The 19,963-nt window shown below is 37.9% G+C and overlaps 2 protein-coding genes across 4 annotated transcripts in view; one reads left to right on the forward strand and one right to left on the reverse strand.

The window, feature by feature from the left end:
- Positions 1–209: 209 nt before the first annotated feature.
- Positions 210–1,716, forward strand: CUNH4orf46 (chromosome unknown C4orf46 homolog). The gene is made up of 2 exons (XM_061465353.1): positions 210–355; positions 456–1,716. Exons 1-2 carry the CDS (start codon positions 239–241, stop codon positions 609–611), a joined length of 273 nt encoding a protein of 90 aa, XP_061321337.1. The 5' UTR covers positions 210–238; the 3' UTR covers positions 612–1,716.
- A 2,106-nt stretch (positions 1,717–3,822) lies between these two features.
- The window catches only part of RXFP1 (relaxin family peptide receptor 1), a 53,011-nt gene continuing 36,870 nt past the window's right edge, over positions 3,823–19,963 (reverse strand). For 2 of the 3 annotated variants that reach the window (XM_061475668.1, XM_061475676.1), the window contains exons 5-18: positions 19,465–19,536; positions 17,777–17,848; positions 16,764–16,835; positions 15,919–15,990; positions 15,203–15,277; positions 14,861–14,932; positions 13,870–13,941; positions 13,057–13,128; positions 11,779–11,850; positions 9,187–9,258; positions 8,730–8,959; positions 7,175–7,585; positions 6,513–6,731; positions 3,823–4,468 (exon numbers count right to left, since the gene is read on the reverse strand). In XM_061475668.1, coding sequence (XP_061331652.1) covers positions 4,176–4,468; positions 6,513–6,731; positions 7,175–7,585; positions 8,730–8,959; positions 9,187–9,258; positions 11,779–11,850; positions 13,057–13,128; positions 13,870–13,941; positions 14,861–14,932; positions 15,203–15,277; positions 15,919–15,990; positions 16,764–16,835; positions 17,777–17,848; positions 19,465–19,536 — 1,876 coding nt within the window. In that variant the 3' untranslated portion in view covers positions 3,823–4,175. The remainder of the gene's footprint in view (positions 4,469–6,512; positions 6,732–7,174; positions 7,586–8,729; positions 8,960–9,186; positions 9,259–11,778; positions 11,851–13,056; positions 13,129–13,869; positions 13,942–14,860; positions 14,933–15,202; positions 15,278–15,918; positions 15,991–16,763; positions 16,836–17,776; positions 17,849–19,464; positions 19,537–19,963) is intronic. The other variant, XM_061475672.1, reaches the window with a different exon arrangement.

A 19,963-nucleotide genomic window follows, 5' to 3' on the forward strand; every position in this document is an offset into this window, starting at 1 on the left:
CAATGGCTCTACGAACTGATTCTCGTCTCATGTTTGAAAGGGAGGCGCTCGGAGGAAGGGGGTGGTGGGATCAACTGCTGGGGGCGCTCCGCAGGAAAGACTACCGCTCCCGGCGGATCCGCAGCGCTCCTCCCCAGCGGACGCCGCGGAGCTAGCGGCGGAGCCCGGGAGGGAGGCGGGGCGGAGCGCGGCGCGGGATGGGCTGGGCGGTGGGCGGTGTCCAGGAGCAGAGCGGGACATGGCCGAGGCGGGGCCTGGGGAGATGTGTGGCGGGAGTGAGGCGCTGCGGCCGCCGGAGCGGCTGGCAGGTGACACACGGGAGCTACTGGCGGAGGTGGAGATGCAGATCAGCGACGTGAGTGCTGGCGCGGCGGGAGGGAGGGAGGGAGGGAGGGAGGGAGCGGCGGAGTCCCTTCATGTGTCGGCCCGCGCCAACCTCTGTGCCGTTCCTCCAGGCCGCCTTTTCGCTGGCGAAGGTCCTGGAGGCGACGTCGGCCGTGTCGGCCCAGGTGGAGGAGCTCGCCACCAAGTGCTCGGAGAACGCCCGGTTCCTCAGAACGTGGCGGGACCTGCTGAGGGAGGGGTACGAGTCCCTGAAGCCCAGCGGCTGACCCTGCCCCGCCGCGGCTCCCCGGGCTGCGACGCGCCTTCTTTTGAACGGCGCCTTTAAGGGAGTTCTCGTGAATTTCCGTTTTCCCTCAGCGCCCCGTGAGCCCGGAGGTCTCTCAGAAATATTTGATGGCTCGTATGGGTACTGTGTGTAAGTCACCGAGTAGAATAACTTTATTTAGGGAATCACTTTTGACTTCTGGACTCTTCCGTTGCTGTTCAAGCATTCTCACACATGAAATACTTTAACTTCCCATTTTTAATTCCTCTCGTTTATGTGCTGGATAAGAAGTTAATGTGTGGTACATTCAAACCTCGTTACTGGTGGGGAAGTGGTGTCCTGCGAGGAGCTGTTGTGAGCCCTCCTTTTTAAGAGTTGTCACCAGCATAAACCCTGCCAACTCCAGAGAAACTCGCTGAAGTTCACTTTCACTTCACTCCCTGAAGTGAAAAAGCACACTTTTTGTTCGTGTTGAGGATGGGATAATGTGGCAAGCTGTGTCTCATTTACAAGCTTTAGATAAGCCCTGTATCCCGAACCTTACTATTTTTTAGCAGTATTGCAGTATGTTTCTATAAAGCTACAGCTATTTTCAAGATGTTTCATTGCTGTAAACAATTTTACAATATCTTTTGTTGTAATAAAGTGCCTTATGGTGGACCGTGTATCTCTGCCTGGTAGAAGTTTAACAGCATTGTTTGCTGATAGGATGGGTTATTTTGAACTGCAAGTAAAAGCTTCCATCAGTTGGAAAAGAGCTTGTGAAATGTATTGCCTGGGAAACATGTTAAAGGTTTTTCAGTGTTTGGTCCTATTTTTTTTTATCTTTGCCTTAAGCAGTTACTAGTTAGTCTAGAGCTTACTGTTAACAGAACCTTTTGGTCTGCAAGATTGCTAATCTGTAATGAATACCTGTACTGAAACTCCTGTGCCTTTACCAAAGCATTGTGAAAAGAGTAATGCTGAAATGCAATGGCAGGCTGCAGGAGAACATGGCTCTACTGTGACTTACTAGTCAGCTTTATTTTTACTGGTAGAATGACTTTTTAAAAGACAAACTGTATTTTTCTTAGCAAAGCAATAAAGATGTTCCTAAAAATCAAAAATGAATATTGTTATGTTACTTATACAAACAAATATGACATTGAATATATCCATAATCAAGTTGAGTGAAAAAAAAGAGGCGATGGTGGGGACACATATCCTTCCAGATCTCACCAGAAGCAGTTACAGACATTGATGAAATATAACAAGGGAAAGTGTAGAGTCCTGCATCTGGGCAGGAACAACCCCAGGTTCCAGTATAGGTTGGGAAATGACCTGTTAGAGAGCAGTGTAGGGGAGAGGGACCTGGGGGTCCTAGTGGACGACAGGATGACCATGAGCCAACACTGTGCCCTTGTGGCTAAGAAGGCCAATGGCATCCTGGGGTGTATTAGAAGGTCGGTGGTTAGTAGGTCGAGAGAGGTCCTCCTTCCCCTCTACTCTGCCCTGGTGAGACCGCATCTGGAGTATTGTGTCCAGTTCTGGGCCCCTCAGTTCAAGAAGGACAGGGAGCTGCTGGAGAGAGTCCAGCGCAGGGCAACGAAGACGATTAAGGGAGAGGAGCATCTCCCTTATGAGGAAAGACTGAGGGAGCTGGGTCTCTATAGTTTGAAGGAGACTGAGGGGTGACCTTATAAGTGTCTATAAATATATAAAGGGGGAGTGTCACAAGGATGGAGCCAGGCTCTACTCAGTGGCAAACAATGATAGGACAAGGGGTAATGGGTACAAACTGGAACACAAGAGGTTCCACTTAAACTTGAGAAGAAACTTCTCAGTGAGGGTGACGGAACACTGGAACAGGCTGCCCAGGGAGGTTGTGGAGTCTCCTTCCCTGGAAACATTCAAAACCTGCCTGGACACATTCCTGTGTAACACTATCTAGGTGTTCCTGCTCCGGCAGGGGGATTGGACTAGATGATCTTTCGAGGTCTCTTCCAATCTCTAGCATACTGTGATACTGTGATAAGGCTTGGTCCTTCAGAGTGTGCAAGTTTTGTTAAGAAGAGTTCTAATTGCCCCAGTGAAAGGCAATCCACGTGGCAGGATTTCACTTGGCTGTTTTTAACCACACAACCCCAAATGTTGGAAAATAAATCATTTTGTTCAGCAGATAATCTTTTATTTCAATAAAACATACAGTAGTGGAAACAAGATGCCTAACAATCTTCGAGTTCAAGATAATCCAAAATTCTGTAAACAGTTAAAGTGTGAAGTGCCACACTTCTTAAAATTCTACTTCTTACACTGTTAAGAAGTCAAGTGCAAACACTGGAAGTATCTTTTAACTTCATTTTAAAACACCTCTAATAATCGATGCACAAACACAGCATTCTTTTTACCTTTGTGGGCCTCTAGGCCATCGGACTGTTAGTATGGTACTGAAAATAGACAGGAAGTTGTAGCAATTCATAATGGAAAAGATTCTCTTCAGGAAGTATATGCGAAGGAACTGCCACTAGAGGATTGTTTCAGATGTGATAACTTTTTTTCACCCTTATAACACTGGGAAGTAGAATAATGCTCCAAAAAGTGCTAAATAGCTGTGGTCCTTGAATCATTTTAACTGTAACACATCATGTCAGCTGTACAAGGTGACTGAAATTAAGATTGATAGTCTTCTAAATGGCCATCGTCCATTATTCCATACATTGAGATAGACATCTTAAGACTGAAATTTGTTGAAGTCTGCAAGCTGTGGGAGGCTACTTGTGGTAGCCCATGAAGAACCAGTGAGGAAGCATTGAGATGTTGGGATACTCAAGTCCAGTCTTTCAGGGAAAGATCCTCTCCTGAAGGGGGAAACCCAGCAGCTACTGCTGGGGGACACTCAGATGAGGAAATCCCTTTTATTTTTCCTTCCTACATTTCTGGTTCTGCCTGAATTTGAATGATCATTGCAATTTCAGGGCTGTTTTTACATGAGTGAAATGGTTGATAAATTGTTAAAAGTTTGTAAATTTTTAAAAGTATTAAAATTTTCACTTTATTTTCTTTGACAAATAAACTGGTCTAGTTATTAAATGTACATATTTTTCATAGGGCTATTGCTCCCTAATCACTTGAATAGACCTAGTCAGAAACTTTGCAGAGAGAAAAAATTCTTAATGAGAAATCAAATAACTTAAAAAGTTTAATGCAAATGATATCTCCCCCCCCCCTCCCCCCCCCCAAGACAGATAATTTTGAAACATTCTGCTTTCAGGGTAAGATGTTTTAAATGACAATTCAGGTTTTTTTTTTCCATGCTCCAGGCTTCTGAGATGAAAAAAAACAATGTAACTTCTCCTTGTGGTCTAAGATGAGTTGTCAAAGTATCAGGTACCATTGTGAGATGGTGAAATTATTATTGTATTAGTTCTACCTGCTGATACATTGCTCCTTCTCCCTGTGTTAGTTCACATGGGCCCAGGTGCCATACCTCCCTCCTTTTTCCTTTTTGCTGTAAAGCTGTAAGCCCACAGATGTGAAGCTAACAGTGCAGATGTCACCGTGAAAATTCAAAATGTATTTACATGTATTAATTTATTCTTGTTGACTGCGAGGTCACCGAAGCATCAGATGAGTCTGTACAAAGCATGGGCTTCATTACCTTTGGAGTCATTTCATGCATTGGCCACATTTCTACCCAAATGAATGATGGACCATATGTTTTCTGACCAGATTTACCTTTTTTAGATCTTCGTTGTCTGTAATTATACCAAACCTGATGAATCATTTCTTTGAAAGGTCGTGTAGTCAAAGTGTAGAGAAGAGGATTCAAAGCACTATTTATTGGCAGTATAAAAATTACCACCCAAGAAGTTATGGTACCTGAGGGAGGGAAAAAGAAAGGAAGCTGTAATATGCATTCCAGTATTTCTACTGTTAATTCATGCAAATGGTTAATGCTTATGTACACAGCTGCCTGGTGAGAGGGGTGGCTTTGCACTTCTAGGCTGAGTTCATGTCACAACAGGTTCTCTTCTCACTGTTATGCTTGCACTGCACTCTTACCTCCCTGTTTCCAGGACTCTGCAAAACCTAACATTATTTACTCTCCCAGTGGTTCCATTTATCTTCACTTTTCTGTGCTATAACTTCCCATTTGCCCTGGCACACTTTTTGCTCTTGCCAAACCCGACTTTCTTGCCCCAAAACTTTTTGTCTCTGCTTTGTTTCCTGTCTCTTCCTGATCTCTGTTCCCCATCCTCTTTTCATGTCTAGTGATGTGCAGTCCTAACGATGTTCCTGATGTTCCATCCTGCAAAGCAGCATCCTCCAGTTGCTGTATCCCCTCAGACGCTGATTTTCTCCTCTTCATCAGGGCTTCTCCTGTCTTCCCCCCACAGAGGGCGCTGTACACATCCTCCTTATTTCCTTCTTGCCCTTTCAGTAAGAATTTCTGTGTTGCCACTCTCTTCCTTTCTGAAGGTTTCCTGTTCTCCTGCCTATATCAGAGTCTGTGTGCATTTCTACAGCATCCTTTTCTCATCCTCACTGTTTGAGAGCTACGTTACCTGAGGGGCAGGCAGAGAAGGGGCAGGATTAAACTGCTGAAAGATGTTAGTGGGTGCCCTCCATTGCATTGTTTGGTTTATAAAACAGTTACAGAACTCCCCAAGCTTAAGTAACTCCCTCCCTGCCTCCCAGCTTCACAACTTTGTTGCAATATCAACACATTCCTGTTGATGCCTATCACATGGTTACAGTTTTGGAAACAAAAAGATGCTTAATTCAAAAGCTGTCGCAGTGTATCCACAAGGAAAAAGAACGCTATCAAATGGGCTTTAAAACTTCTGTTAATTTAGGCAACCGTCTGTGATGTCTTTAATTTTATGAAATGAGTAATTACTGTCTAATCTGGTTTATCTAACACAGAACATTAATTTATTAAACCCAAGATCACCCTTTGCTGAACCTTGAAGATTTCTTCAAGGTGTCTTGATTCAGAATACATCTGCTTCTACTTCTCACAATGTTTTCTTTAAAGTTTCATAGGTGGGTTGATGACTTCATGAAGATTTAAAATAATTAAAAATATTTGACATAATCAATGTAACTTTCAGACATTTGAAATGTCAGTCAAAACTTTGAAAAGGTGACTGACTCCCAACACTCCTGGTCAGCACAGAAGACAAAATCATAGAACTGTAGAATTGTTAGGGTGGGCAAGGACCTTAAGATCATATAGTTCCAACCCCTCTGCCATGGGCAGGGATACCACACACTAGACCATCCTCTGAGACAAAATGTTTTCTCACCAATGTAGTAGTATGACACATATCTGTACATTGAGTCTGGATCTGCTCTTGCTGCTGGTAATGATGTTCATGTTCACATGTAAACAGGGTTTACAAGCCCTACATAATGGGGCTGGTTTTTTTTCTGGCATGTACTGGTATTGCGAAGAGAATAAAACAAATAAGGTGCAATTTTTAATCTTTTAGGTTATGTTATTTTTACCTGGGAATATATTCATAGAATGAAGAAGGTAAGAGAGATTTATACAACGCTGTTTTGAACTATAAGTACCAAATTGTAGAAGAAAGTTATTTCAGGATAACAATTCTATTGTTAATTCTAGATAGGAAACACTGAATTGTCCTGAGCCTTATTTAGGCAACAGAACAGGCAAAAGCCATAAAAAGAGGAAAGCCAATGTAATTCTGACTCAAAGGTGACTATATATAATATATGTAGATATAGCAATATAATTCAGTAGTAAAACTATATAGTTCATTATATTCTATGTACATATATAGAGATACATAGTTCATTATAGTAATATAGTTGAATATACTAAATTCTTTTTCTTCTGAATTAGAAACAACACTCTTCATATAGTTAAAACAGCCTCACAAAAGAGAGGATTTACCTGGTATTTCTACCCGAAGTAAAGAAAGGAGTTTCAAAACAAAAATGGGTATCCAACATAGTGCATCAGTAAATACAATGAAGAAAAAACGTTTAGCAAGGATCATCTCCTTTTTAACATGATTCTTAACTTCAGTAGCTGTAATAGCTGTTTGGTGAACACTGTAGAACATAGTCCCATAGGAAAACACAATGATGATGAAAGCCGCCAAGTTTACACCTGTTTAAGAAGTTAAAATTGTTTATAATTTAACAGCATAATGGCAATTCCACATCACCTATTTACAGGGTGAGTAGTAAAGAAGAATGTTTCATCTAAACTAGCCCCATCAAATTAAGTGAACAGAGTCTGTTTTCACCAGAGCACGGAATTTTTGCCTTTATTCAGGTATTTATATCATTTATTGACACCTGACAAATAGCTGCCATCTGATCAAAACTACATAGTTCTCCTCTGGTCTCTGCTTTCCTGACAAAGTCTATTCATTCAGGAACTTTAATAGTCATTAATTTCTTTCTACCTTTTCAATCCTTCGTGCATTTTAAGTGCTTAATGGAACATCTAAATACGAGGTGTGAACATCACAGCAAAGTCATCTTATTTGTCTGAAAATTAAGCTCAATTACAGCTCTAATCATATATAAAGAAGAAATGCAACTTACCTAAGAAAATGACAACAGAATAAATCTGACTTCCTGCACTTTCTGCTTGTTCTGAGTGAAGAGGAAAACAGACACCATTGGTGCCATAGTAGTTCCTGAAAAATTCCTTATTGCTTAGTGGGATAAAAGCAACAGCAAACCCAATTATCCAGATAAGAATCAAAATGGAAATTGTCCTGCATTTTCTGGGCTTCAAACACCTAAAGGGATAAACTATGCAGATGCATTTTTCCAAAGTCAGGTAAGTCAACAGTAAGACTGACACCTCTGTAGACAGAATAGCCAGCGATCCAAGCAATTGGCAATGAATACTGTCCATCCACAACTGAGCATGTTTGTTGTATTCTCCACGATATTTAAGATCAAAAGCTCCAATCACAAATAAATATATTCCCATCAGACAGTCAGCACCTGTGGGCACAGTGCTTAACATCATTATTTACACATCTGAATTTCCCATTCTCTGTGTATATGTATATTGGAAAACAGACATAAACACATATATATGAGTACATATTTATAAGTCAGCTAATATATAGATATAAAATAAATCACTATTATAGCTGGAATGCTATTGTGAAGTACAATTAAAGCAACTTTTTTTTTAATTAGGTCCTATTCCTTTTGATATTGACATTTGGCTTTAGATAATTTGCTTTGAGTAGGGCATCTCTGCTGGATTCAAAGTTTAGTTTTGGTTTGTCCACCTTATAGTAGTTCAAAACTGATGCACATAGTCTTCTAAGTCTAGTAAGGGAAGAGGAGCTGCCAACACAGAGCTGAAGGCTTCTCGCGTTTTGGCTAGTTTTGCCTACTATTCAGATTGTTCCCATGGAAACAACAAAGTTTCAAAATCACTGACACTGACATGATGTATTTAAAAACTTTGCAACCTTTTTATACACTGTTGATAATTACCTTTCAAAATGCAACTAAGTGCATTTGTGAAATAGAATCATAGAACCAACTAGGTTGAAAAAGACCTTTAAGATCATCAAGTCTAACTGTTTGTTAATACTTACAGACTCTCCTGTATTGCGACAGGGTATTCAAGATTATAGTGACTATGTTGCCAAACAGTTAATCCATAAACTTGCCTTGGTTTTAGGACTAAAATACTCCCACCCCATTCTTAATACTGGGGATTGATTTTCTATATTTGCATAAGTAAACTTCTACCATGCAAAAAATAGAGTATCTTGAGCACAAGATTTCATGTGCGAATTGCTATTTATTCAAAAATGCATAGTATAATTTAGGTTTATAGGCCTTAGAAAAATTTGCAATTGTCTAATTGCTGAAGAAAGTGGGAATTAGACACAATACCCACAGCATTAAAAATCAAACATGAAAACTTTGGAGTTTATCAGCTGCCAAATGCAGCATTTAACTAGACCTCCTGGGGCATAAGGTACAGCACTTTGTATTGTAATTTGCACCAGTATGAAAGTCCTGTTAATCCAGTGCTAGAGATATGTCACTATATTACAATAACAAGTGTCATACATGCTATGAGTGGACTAAAGCAATATTCTTTTATGCATGGAGTACTCACAGCAGAGAGACATTATTGAGATGGCATGGAGTTTATTCTCTGATCTGATATAAGGCCTCATGCAGATAACGAAAATATTTCCAAAGCAGGTGACAGCAGAAACAACCCAGACGAACACTCTCTGTATTATGCTGGCTAAAAGATTCTCAAGGGACGAAATCCCATCAGTATTGGGTTTACAGCTGCGCACATGAGGGGCATAACCACAGTACTGGAATTTCTTAAAATATCTGGTTGTGAGAAAGAAAAACAGACAAGAAATGGTTCTAGTTTGGTTACCAGAATATCAAAACTCTAGTAACTACTCAGAAAACATATTCTGAAAGAATAAAAATTGATTTAAAACTTTTCAAATTTGACAACTGCTGCTTTTCAGACACTTTTGTTTTCAGTTGTCCAGTACCCTGTAAATTGTAAAATTCAGACCAAAGAAAGCAAACTGGAATAATCTACTCACATGTGGGAAAGGTTTCTCAGGGGTCTAAACATTCTTCTCTGGATGTTTGTAATTTCAATGCCTTCCAAACCACTGTAAGCAATAAATTCTCAGTAAAAGGCCATAGAAACTCAGTAGTAAAAGAACAAACTGTATGAACATTTAATGGTGCTTCTGTAGTTACAGGAAACTGGAGAGGAATTTAAAATGCCTCTAATCTGTCGTCGCCTTGAAACTCAAAGAGGAGGTCTGTATAAAAGCTCAAATGGAATAAAATAAATTGCAGTTAATTCTAATAAACCTGCTGTTCTTCCTAAAGTCATTAAGAAAGCTGCTCTCAGCAGTGCAATCTCCAGTTATTATGTTGCCCTTCCGAAGTATTGTTCTACTGATGTTCTTTCATCATCTCTGGGAAGCTAACAACTTCTTCCAATAGTAATATTTTGCTTGCCTCTTCTGTCTTTTGTCCCAGGGGGTGCCCTACTAGACAAACAAACCACTGCAGGGGTTTAGCCTTCATTGTGTCAAGAGCAGCAGGAAGCTGGGACATGGAACAGGGCATGTAAGGAAAAACGCTGGCTTTTTTTGTGATGCATAAATGTGATATCTTATTTTATTATTATTATTTTTTAATATATTGAAAATAGCACCATTATTTCCCCTGAAGTGCTAGATCAGTAACTGTGCAAATTCTTCTTTTAGAACTTCAGTTTCTGTATTCTTCCAGTCATAAAATCATATAATAGTTAGGTTTGTAAAGGACCTTAAGATCATCTAATTCCAACCCCTTGGCCATGGGCAGGAATGCCTCGCTCTAGACCATGTTGCCCAAGTCTCTGTCCAGCCTGGCCTTGTTCAACCAGTCCATCCCATCCATTAACTGAATGTGCAACTGGTCAGAGGTCTTTGGTTCTCCTTGTGGAGAGCCTTATTTGAATTCACTATTCAATGCTTTGAATGCAATATTCCTGTGAGTTCTGAGCACATTTAGGCAAAAGTGGAGAAAAGTACCAGTCTTACTGGTTAGTTGCTGTGGGCTGGTAGGCAGTTTAGTTAGGAGATAAGAAAAAATTCCCAATATGGGAGTGTGTTAGTTTTATTTAAACTGCAATGAATCTTAGGGTGTGATTTCCCCAGATATTCGTACTATTTCAAACTAGCAAAGAGGCAACTGGTGCTCTACAAGCTGCTGAAATATATAGTTTCCTATAGATCTATCTCAAAATTTAAATACTTTCCTAACTTAAAACCATGGAAGGTTGTGGTCATTGTGTTGTACAAGTTCTTTGGTGTTAAATAATGGATAAAGTAAATGCTGTAGCCTGAGTGTTAGGGAGGTAGTTAATTATTCTTTTTTTGTGCTCAGCTGCTTATTCTCATGAAACTTGTACAGATGCAGTATTTTCAGGTCATTAGCTATTTATCAAATCTAGTTGAATTTGGCCACTGTATTCAAAATCACTATGAAGAAGCTGGACAGATCTACAAAGGCACGTTCACTGCTGGCTACAGCTCAGGGGTCAGATCATAATCTCCTATTAAGCTCACATCCAAGGAAACATCTTTTTTTGGACCTCCACAAGTCTTTCTAAGGGCCTGTTGGGATAGGACACTGGGTAATGGTTTTAAACTAAAAGAGGGAAGATTCAGGCTGGATATAAGGATCTTTTTTTTTTTTTAATGAGAGTGGTGAAACACAGGCAGAAGTTGCTCAGAAGGGTGATAGAGGCCCCATCCCTGGAAACATTCAAGGTCAGGTTTCACAGGGCTATGAGCAAACTCATCTTAATTGAAGATGTTCCTGCTCACTGCAGGGGCTTTGGACTAGATGACCTTTAAGTGTCCCTTCCAACCCAAACTATTCCATGATTCTATGATCTGACAAGAACCAGTGCTTTGGCCTACCAAGCTGGTTTTTGCAGGCATGCAGTGGCCTGTGAATATGTACTAAAATCTACCACTGGCTAATTTCGGATTTGCAAGATTGTCACTGAACTATCACACAGTTTTAGGAAGAGCTCTGCTGGCAGAATTCCTGTTAGAGCTGCCGTGTTAGTGTAACCACAAAAACTTCCCCTAAACTCTTTTAAAAGATTTGTTAAAGTTTCCCTCTGACAGGGCAGCTGAATCATACTTGGTTTATATTGTTCTTTTCATGGTGTTAGCAGTAGAGTCTGTAAGAATGGAAGTGTGCCCACAAACTTGTGCTTGTACCAAATTTCTTTATAATTCCTGTCTATCCTAATGGTACGTGCCATGGTGTTTGTAGTTCCAATATGACCCTTAAGCCCTGTGAACAAATTATGCAAGGTCAAAAAAGGATTGCGTTACTCTTGTTCTGTAATAGCAGAAAAGATAATGACCCTCTCTAGTATATTTATCATCTCTTTTTGTAGGAAAATTTTCAACTATGAAACTTGTATTTTCAGGAAGGAGAATTTGAATATTGCTAGAAATTATTTTGTAGGCTCAAATTGCTAGGTATCATCAACATAACTATAAACTATTTCAAGGGCAATACCTTCTAAAACATATTCTGGATCATATCCTTCTGACGGAAATGTACATAACCAGAAAGAAAATGCAGCCAAAATATAAAAACTTGATACTTACAGGGATTTGAGTTTAATTAGAAAATCAAACTGGTCTATTTGTATTTTCTTGATGGGGTTGTAAGAAAGGTTCCTGTAAACACAACATAGACATAAGTAACTTTGTATGCCTTCCTTACAGCTTGTTCTAAAAATAAAGTCAAACTACGTAACCCGTTTGATTTTCCAGTCCTGAATGAAGGACTTGTACAATTGGCAGTTACAACTGCAAATAGTAGCATTCATTTAGTGCTATTCAACATGCTAAGCCAGTGGAAAGAGTAGTCGGATACTTCACAGGCATGCTATTGCCACATGCACACACACACACACACGCAAAACTGCCTCCCCCAACCTGATGCTTAAAGTTTTTGACTATAGCAATATGTAGTTATTAAACTTCCTGGACTTGCCTTTCAAGTAAAAGAACCTAACTGAACCACATATAGTTAGAAATAAATTACAATTGATTCTGCTACTTGCTAAAATCTGGATTTTTTTGTAATCATTCATGTGAGTTCAAGAGACAGAGGCAGTGGGGCGTTAAAAAAAGTAATTAGCATTAGATGCTGTCACTCTGCAAGAGTTTATATGTACATCCCCTTTTTTTTCTCCCTATGACTGTTCTTTATGTTTTCATTTTGATATTGTAACTAAAATGAGCAAATTCAGTAAATGCAGCTGTACACGATTGCCCTAGTGTATTGTGATAGATCCCAACAATGCTGAGAAAGCACAAAAAGAAGTTATTCCACACGCTACCTCTTCTCTTCTGGACAATTTTGTGACATCTTTCAGATTATGTGAGAAAGACTGGGACTTTCCAGCAGCATTTGCCTATATGTTGGAAAAACAGAGGCTGACTTTCCCATTTTATAAAAACCTTATGGTTTTTGGAACTCTTCCACCAGAAGAAAACAGTTGCAAAGAAGGCACCTGTATGATGCTCTTACATGTTTATAACCTATTTTTAGAGCCAAATCCTGATATCACATTAAACATTCCCATAAAATTACTAATTTCTCGTGACTAGCATGGGCAAACTTATATATACTAAAAAAATCTAGAAAAAGGTACAATTTGAATTTATCATCTGGGACGTGAAAATACACATCCTTTAAAAAACTATTCAGAGAAAAAGTTACATAGGATTACTTTTGGGATTAGTATTTTTAAGGCAAGGTTTAAATGAGGCATACAAACAAGGTGCTCTTCTCTTTTCCAGAATTCATGACTGAAAGCATTATATCAAATGAGTAATATACAGTTCAATGTAATAAAAACAATCGAGAATCCTTACAGTTGTGAAAGCTCCTTTAAGTCCTTAAATATATATGGAGGAAGTGATTCAATCTTGTTGCTAGCCAAATCTCTGCAGAGACAGCCACAGGTAGGATACAGTAAGTTCTTATCAGGCTCAGTAATTTTACTCAACAGTTTTGCAATTTGAAGACACAAGCTCTATTCTATTTGCCAAATAGGATATTATTTATCATATAGGTTATCAGAAACTTGGACTATAAATGAATGCTGTTATAACAAAGTGTGAAGCTAGATCCACCAAATCTCTTTTTGTCTAGTTCAGATATGCCATTATATCCACAATTTGTTAGTATTTTATTTACATCAAAAAAAAAAGAAAATACCCTTGGATTGTAGGAACTTCAAAATAAATTAAACATATGGTTTCATGATGGGAATTATTTTACATAGGCTAACCAGCACATCTCTCTCTTAGTTCTCTACTTTGCTCCTTATTTTCACTAAACATACATCCAAATAACTGTGAACAGAGGAGGAAAGGCCTCAGTTTGCCTGAAAATGGCAAATTGGTCTAAAATAAGGAAAGCACACACATCCCGCTAGACTGTGGTAGTGTAAGATTATTCTGTTCAGAGAAAATAACACTCTTGTGAGTAAAACTCCTGATGTTATTGATAGAGAGTATGTATTTTATTGACTATTTCTTTGTGTTAAATATATAGAAAGAAAACCTGAGGACGGGTGCTATTTCCAGAGCATGTTATATGAAACAGAATTTATGGTAAGTGATATTCCAACATAAATGACAAAACTTTGTGACTTGGACAAGTGAAAGAAGAAATCTACTCACAATTCATCCAACATCTGGAGAAAAGAAAAGCTGTTTTCACTTAAAGAGCTGATTTTATTTTCTCTCAACACCCTGAAAGAATAAAACAAACTCATGTTGCTACTTCTGTACATCAGTTTGGTTTTGGAGAAAACTTTTGTGGACTTGAAAAATTCTCTCTTCTCTGCATCTTCAAAAATTTGCCTAATTCAGTTAACAAGCTAATCTGATCACAAAGCCTACCATTTTACCGTTTGATAAATAACATTTGGTGCTTATACACACAGGTGTTTGTGCAGATATATGCACACACACATATATATACCCATATGAAGCTGGTATAAATTGACTGATAGCAGGAGGAACATTAAGAGGGATGGGAGATTATGTAACCTAACCACATCACAGACACAGGCCCATGGCTGTGCAACTTCTCCTTCACCCTTATTTCATCTGCCACTGAGCTTGCTCCTTAAATGAACAATCTCTATTGCAAAAGCAAAGGGAAAGCCAAGACTATGGGCACAGCATGAGTTAAAAATTGAAAGCGACAGCTACTGCGGAGCCTACTGATTTCTCAAAAATTGGAAGGGGTTTTCAGAAGAAGCTTTGGGGAGTATTCTGAAAGTGATGAGCTAGCCAACACACCAGCCAATCAAACTCTTAAAAATGAAGAAACAAGCTATGTATTTTGTATGTTTGCTGATTTTTATTATGAGATTTTTGCCTCCTTTTCCAAACAAAATTTTGAATGAAAATTTCTAAATCTTACTATCAGTCAAAATTGCTTCAGTGAACTTTATTTGCATATATAAGTGCTGACCTTTGCTATAAATGTAAAGAATGGTTGTTCTATATGGCACTAATTTAAAACCAAGCATTTTCATTTAATGTCCTTGAGGTCTAAATAGCCATGATACTCAGGAAACTTTTATAGTATCTGTAATGAATCACTTGACTGCTCAGCACAAGCATATCTCACTCTGGCTAGCTACCTTATCCTATTACTTACAGTACAGTTAGTGTGTTGCAGGAGATGAAAGTGACATTTCTTACATGATGGATATGGTTGCCTTCAAGGTCTCTGGGATATAAAAACAAAACATCAATCACTGAAAAAAAAATCATGCAGTTATTCTAAGGTAATTGAAGAAAAACACTACCAGAACTACATGACTGCACAGAAGAGGGTGGGAATATTTCTGCACACTTAATTGATGACTTCAGGTCATCAACCCTGCAGTGACCCAGCAGGCACACTGTATGATCCAGTGCCCCATTAGAGAATGTGGCATGGAAGTGCCATACAAAGACAACAAAGTAATATTTTGCTAGTGAAATAAGGTAGACTTACAGCCAGTTTAGCCTTGGCATATATCGGCACAGAGGTTTATCAGGCAAATGAGCAACAGAATTATTCATCATCTCTCTGAAAAAAAAAAAAAAAAAAAGAGAAATAGTATAGCTGGCTATATTTGCCAAAAATTATATTATAGAAAATATTCAGGTCTCTTATGTATGTACTTTTGCATTCTGTGGCGTGGTATTTTATCCTTGGCTTATTAATTACCAGGTAAAGATGTTCTCTTCAGAGCCATTTAAATAAAACATAACAAGTCAATACTAATATTTTGACTGTTCAGTCATAACATGTAACTCCTATGAGTGACAGAGGAAGGAGAACATGGAAGGAGGTTTCCCTCTTGGCCACAGGGGAGGATGGTTTCTTGTCTTTGGGCCTGGACCAGGCAGCAGTGGGTTGTGGACAGGGCTGTGGACCCCTGCCTCCTGCACTGGAAGACAGCCAGCACCCATGGCTGCAGCTGCTACCTCCTTGCCCTCTCAGTGATTCCCACCCTTCTCCGTATACTTTTCCAGACACTGCATGATCACTGCTGCCAAAATCCTCCTACTCCAGCACATTTTGTCTTGTGGCAAGAAGAAGCTGCATGTGTACTGGCAGCATTCTGAGGTGAGCAAGCACAGTCATTATAAAAAGGTTTTGCATAGAACTGTCCATCCTGTTCTATTCTTTTAAAATAAAACTTTTGGGTCTTATTCCATACTTACAGGAGAATAAGTGATTTGAGTCCATAAAATGTTAATGGAGAGATCCGATTTATCCTATTATTTTCAATTATCCTATAAATTACAGCAAAGCATGTATCAGATTGATAACTGACTGCAGTCTTAAACTGAATAGATGATAAAAACTAACATACTTTGAAGTGGATTTCTTAAAATGTCCAGTCAAAGTACTTAAAAAAATAACACACGACTCTTTAGTAGGTCAGGTTATTCATCGAATTAATTTATTTTCAGAATAATTTAATAATAATAAAAAAATTAAAATAATTGCTTTCAATTTTGAAAAAACTTTTTCTGTGAGTTATTTAAATTCTTAGATCAAGGTATTTTGAACGTATTATCTGTGAAAACAAAGCAGCACCACGTAACAGTGTTCTATGCTAATGCATCAGTTCAAAAAGCATCTTATTATTTGTTTATTTTGAATAACTTTACTGAATTGAACTAGTTTTTCATTTTCATCTGTCTGAAAAAACAGTAATAAAGCATATTTTAAGCAGTATTTACAGTAAAAGAACTGTCCCCCAAAATATCTCTTTTTAGTGTTTTACAATAGTGGAGTTATGTATTGATTTGTAACAAGCAATTACTAATAAACATTATTTAGTATTCTAAAAGTCATCAGTCATTGGAGCCATTAATGCCCAAGAACTGGTTCCTGTTCTCACCAGTCAACTGAATTTTTACCCTGTACAATGTAACAGGAGTTCCTTAGTTATTATCTAGTATAAAATATTGCTATGCACATCAGTGAAAGCAATCCGAATATTTGTCTTGCTTCAATTATTCCTTGGGAAAATAAACATAAAAATCAGAAAACAACATACAGCCATTCAAGTCTGTGGAGATCTGCAAAGACACCAGGCTTCAAAATAGTTATTTTGTTGTTACTCAGGTATCTAAAACAAGACCAAAGATAAATGGAGAGATTAATTAGTATCAGGTGCATAAGAACTGGTTTTAAGATTTTTTTTTCCCATTGATAATTTATGAGAATACAATTAAAATGATTTATAAATATTGTTTTGATTATAATAATTCTCATGCCCTTTTTTGAGAGCAAGGTGAAACTCTCTCTGGTGAGGACTTTCAGAGCAGTTATGTAGAATGTTTTGTTTTATCTATAGGAAAACACAGAAAGCTAAACATTTTCACTATGTCATATTTTTGGCCCTTCCCAGTTTTCTTCTGCAGAGCGATTCTGTCATGGTTTAAACCTGGACAGATTCGTTCCATGAATGTTCCCAGGATCATATTCAGACTTTGCCAAGGACGTTAATCATAAATGTAGATACCAGAATCATAGAAAAAGAAAGGCTGAGAAAAGAAGGGGGAGGGAAGGTATAAATAGTCTGGGTAGGTAATAATAGCAGCCGAAATAACAGATAATAAACTACATTTGTGTGATGGAAATATAAGAGGTGAACACATTAAATTTTTCCTTTTAAAATCATTGAAGGAACAAAAACCTGGACCAAACAATGCAATTTATTTGTTGTCTCTTTCACTAAGCATTTTCCTTAAAAGCTAGAAAAGCTTTTCAAAAAGCTGCTGCAAAATTAAAAGCATTCTTTTGGTTACTGATACTGGTTACTTTGGGTTGCTTCTGTAAACCAAAATGTAATGTTAAAGAGTTTTTAAACATCACATGCTCTCGCTTTTGTTTTAGTCCATGTTTAGTCCTAATCTATCTCTGCTTTCTCAATCCAATCATCGAGTTAAAGGTTTGGACCACTTTGCAACTTCCTAACGTTGTCTCAGATAAGAGAGAGACCTCCATAACAACCCTTGGAGCTTTTCCAGCTGCTTTTTACTTCAGTATTCAAAAAGCAATACTTACAATTTTGTTAAGTTGAATAAACCTTTAAAAGCACGTTCAGATACAGCTCTGATTTTATTATTTTGAAGATACCTAAGAAGATATAAAACCAACAACAGTTAATTCTCCAAGCATGCAAAGTCAGAGCAAGCATAAATAGCCTATAGAAATCTATCAACTAAACTGAATGTATGTTATACTTGAAAAGAAGCTGTCAAAGTTGTTATACCTTAAACTTGATAATAAACAATTCACAGCTACAGCTGCAAAGAGTGCAAAGATGTTTTAAAAGGAATACCCTCCCTGCCCCCGCAGCAGAATTACAAACCTCATTCAAAGGAACACTTGGTTTGCCTCAGATGATCAATAAAGTGTGTGGTTGTGACCTCCTGGTTTAGGCCATAACCTTGAAGTTCTCACCTGTGTCTCCTGATCTTTATGTTTAGCCAGAACACTACTACAAGCAATGTTTTGCGTGGCAAATGTCAAACAATAATGTATTTTTAATTTTTTATTTATATGATAAGAGAATTTTCAAAATGCTACATTTTAATGATAGCATAATAAAAATGCAAAACAAATCTCACTAATCTGTAAACTAAAGAATACTCAGTTTTCCCTTCTAAAACTTTTGATGAAATAATGAGTAAAAAAAATTTATCAACTGCAAACATTAAATCCTTTTCAAATAAAGTTTAAGTATTATAGACAGTCTCTGGTTAATGTTTAAATATAAACCGTTTTAGTTGAGTTACAATTAATAAAGCATTCAGAAGCATTCCTGTTCGAAAGCAATAACAAATCTGACACTGGTTTTTACAAAATGGGTTTGTGGCAAACACTGCTCAAGAGCTTTCTGAAAATTTACAGCTATCGATCAGAAAGGTGTGAAGTGTTAGAAGCAAATGTTTTGTACAGATAGATATGCATGTATTTCTTCTAACTAAAACGGACCTGTCGAGACTGTAAGGTCATAATAGCACTTAACTTTGTGAACACGAGATGGTGCTGCAGTACAGCACACTTTCCATAACAGTTACACTCCGCTAAATTTCCCAGGACTATTTAAGTGTCTTGAATTGGTGATATATGAGCCCTGCTCCTACTAAATTTTGCATTTAATTCTGATTTTCAGTAGCTCTATACAAAAAAAAAAAAAAACAACTTGTTAAAGGCTATGATTTTTGAATAATATATATGTTAGACTTCATAAAACATAGCACAGTATTGTGTTGCCATAACAATTTGGCTAGTTGTGGTGTTATCAAATTGTTACCAGACATAATTCGGAGTAAAACAAAGCGGCATGTGAATGCACATCCCATGCCAATGGGAAGTTAAAGTTTCCAGATTTTTGTTTTGCAGAATATATGGATTAAGTTACTTTAATTACTTTTGGCATATTACTATTCATTATAAAAGTAACTTCCTTCAGACATGATCAAAGTTTAGCATTTTTCTGGTACAAAGCAGAATATGCAGAAATTATGGTTTTGCAAATGAGAGATGTCAAATCAAACTATTATAGCCAAATAGCCAAACTAGTACATAGCCAAATGAGTTACCCAATCAGATGAGGGGTAAGACAAAACAGAATTTGGAGTGGAAACTGACAGTTGTCACTTAGATGTTAAGCTCTGTGTATGTGTATGGAAAAGGATGAATATTTAAGACACTAAATAGATGTATTAAAGAGAAGCACTCCTTACAGATATTTAAGGTCTTGGTATTTCTTGAAAGTGTCAGCAGAAAGTTTCCTTAGCAGATTCCTCTGAAGAGACCTGTAGGAATGAATGCACAGAGTAAAACTACTCTCCCAGCTTCCTACAGTGCTGCCACATCTATTACTCATTAAGAGCAGCTTTTATACTGCTAACTAGTAAAAGCATCTGAATATGCTACCTCTGCTGAATATTTGTATTTATTTAAGCAGTAAGACAAACGCTGTATCATGAAAAATACTCTTCCATATCCCCAGAGCAACTGACAAACGTATAATTAAATCTAAGAGTTAGAAAGATTTGAGTACATATTAAACCACAGATTTATTTCAAATCTCAAATACATAGCTTATTTCCCACTGCATGTGCATGTGCCCTATGCCCCCATCTCCACTTGGCGCCGACTCAAGTGTCCTGTTGAGGCCATGTTTTGATTAGAAGAGAGTCTAGCCTGAATTCAGCTGAACCAATTTACTGATTTTTCTAT

The sequence above is a fragment of the Pezoporus flaviventris genome, unplaced genomic scaffold (assembly GCF_033815535.1).
Source record: "Pezoporus flaviventris isolate CSIRO_AGI_PZ_B2104156 unplaced genomic scaffold, CSIRO_AGI_Pfla_v1 ptg000002l, whole genome shotgun sequence".
Lineage (NCBI taxonomy): Eukaryota > Metazoa > Chordata > Aves > Psittaciformes > Psittacidae > Pezoporus > Pezoporus flaviventris.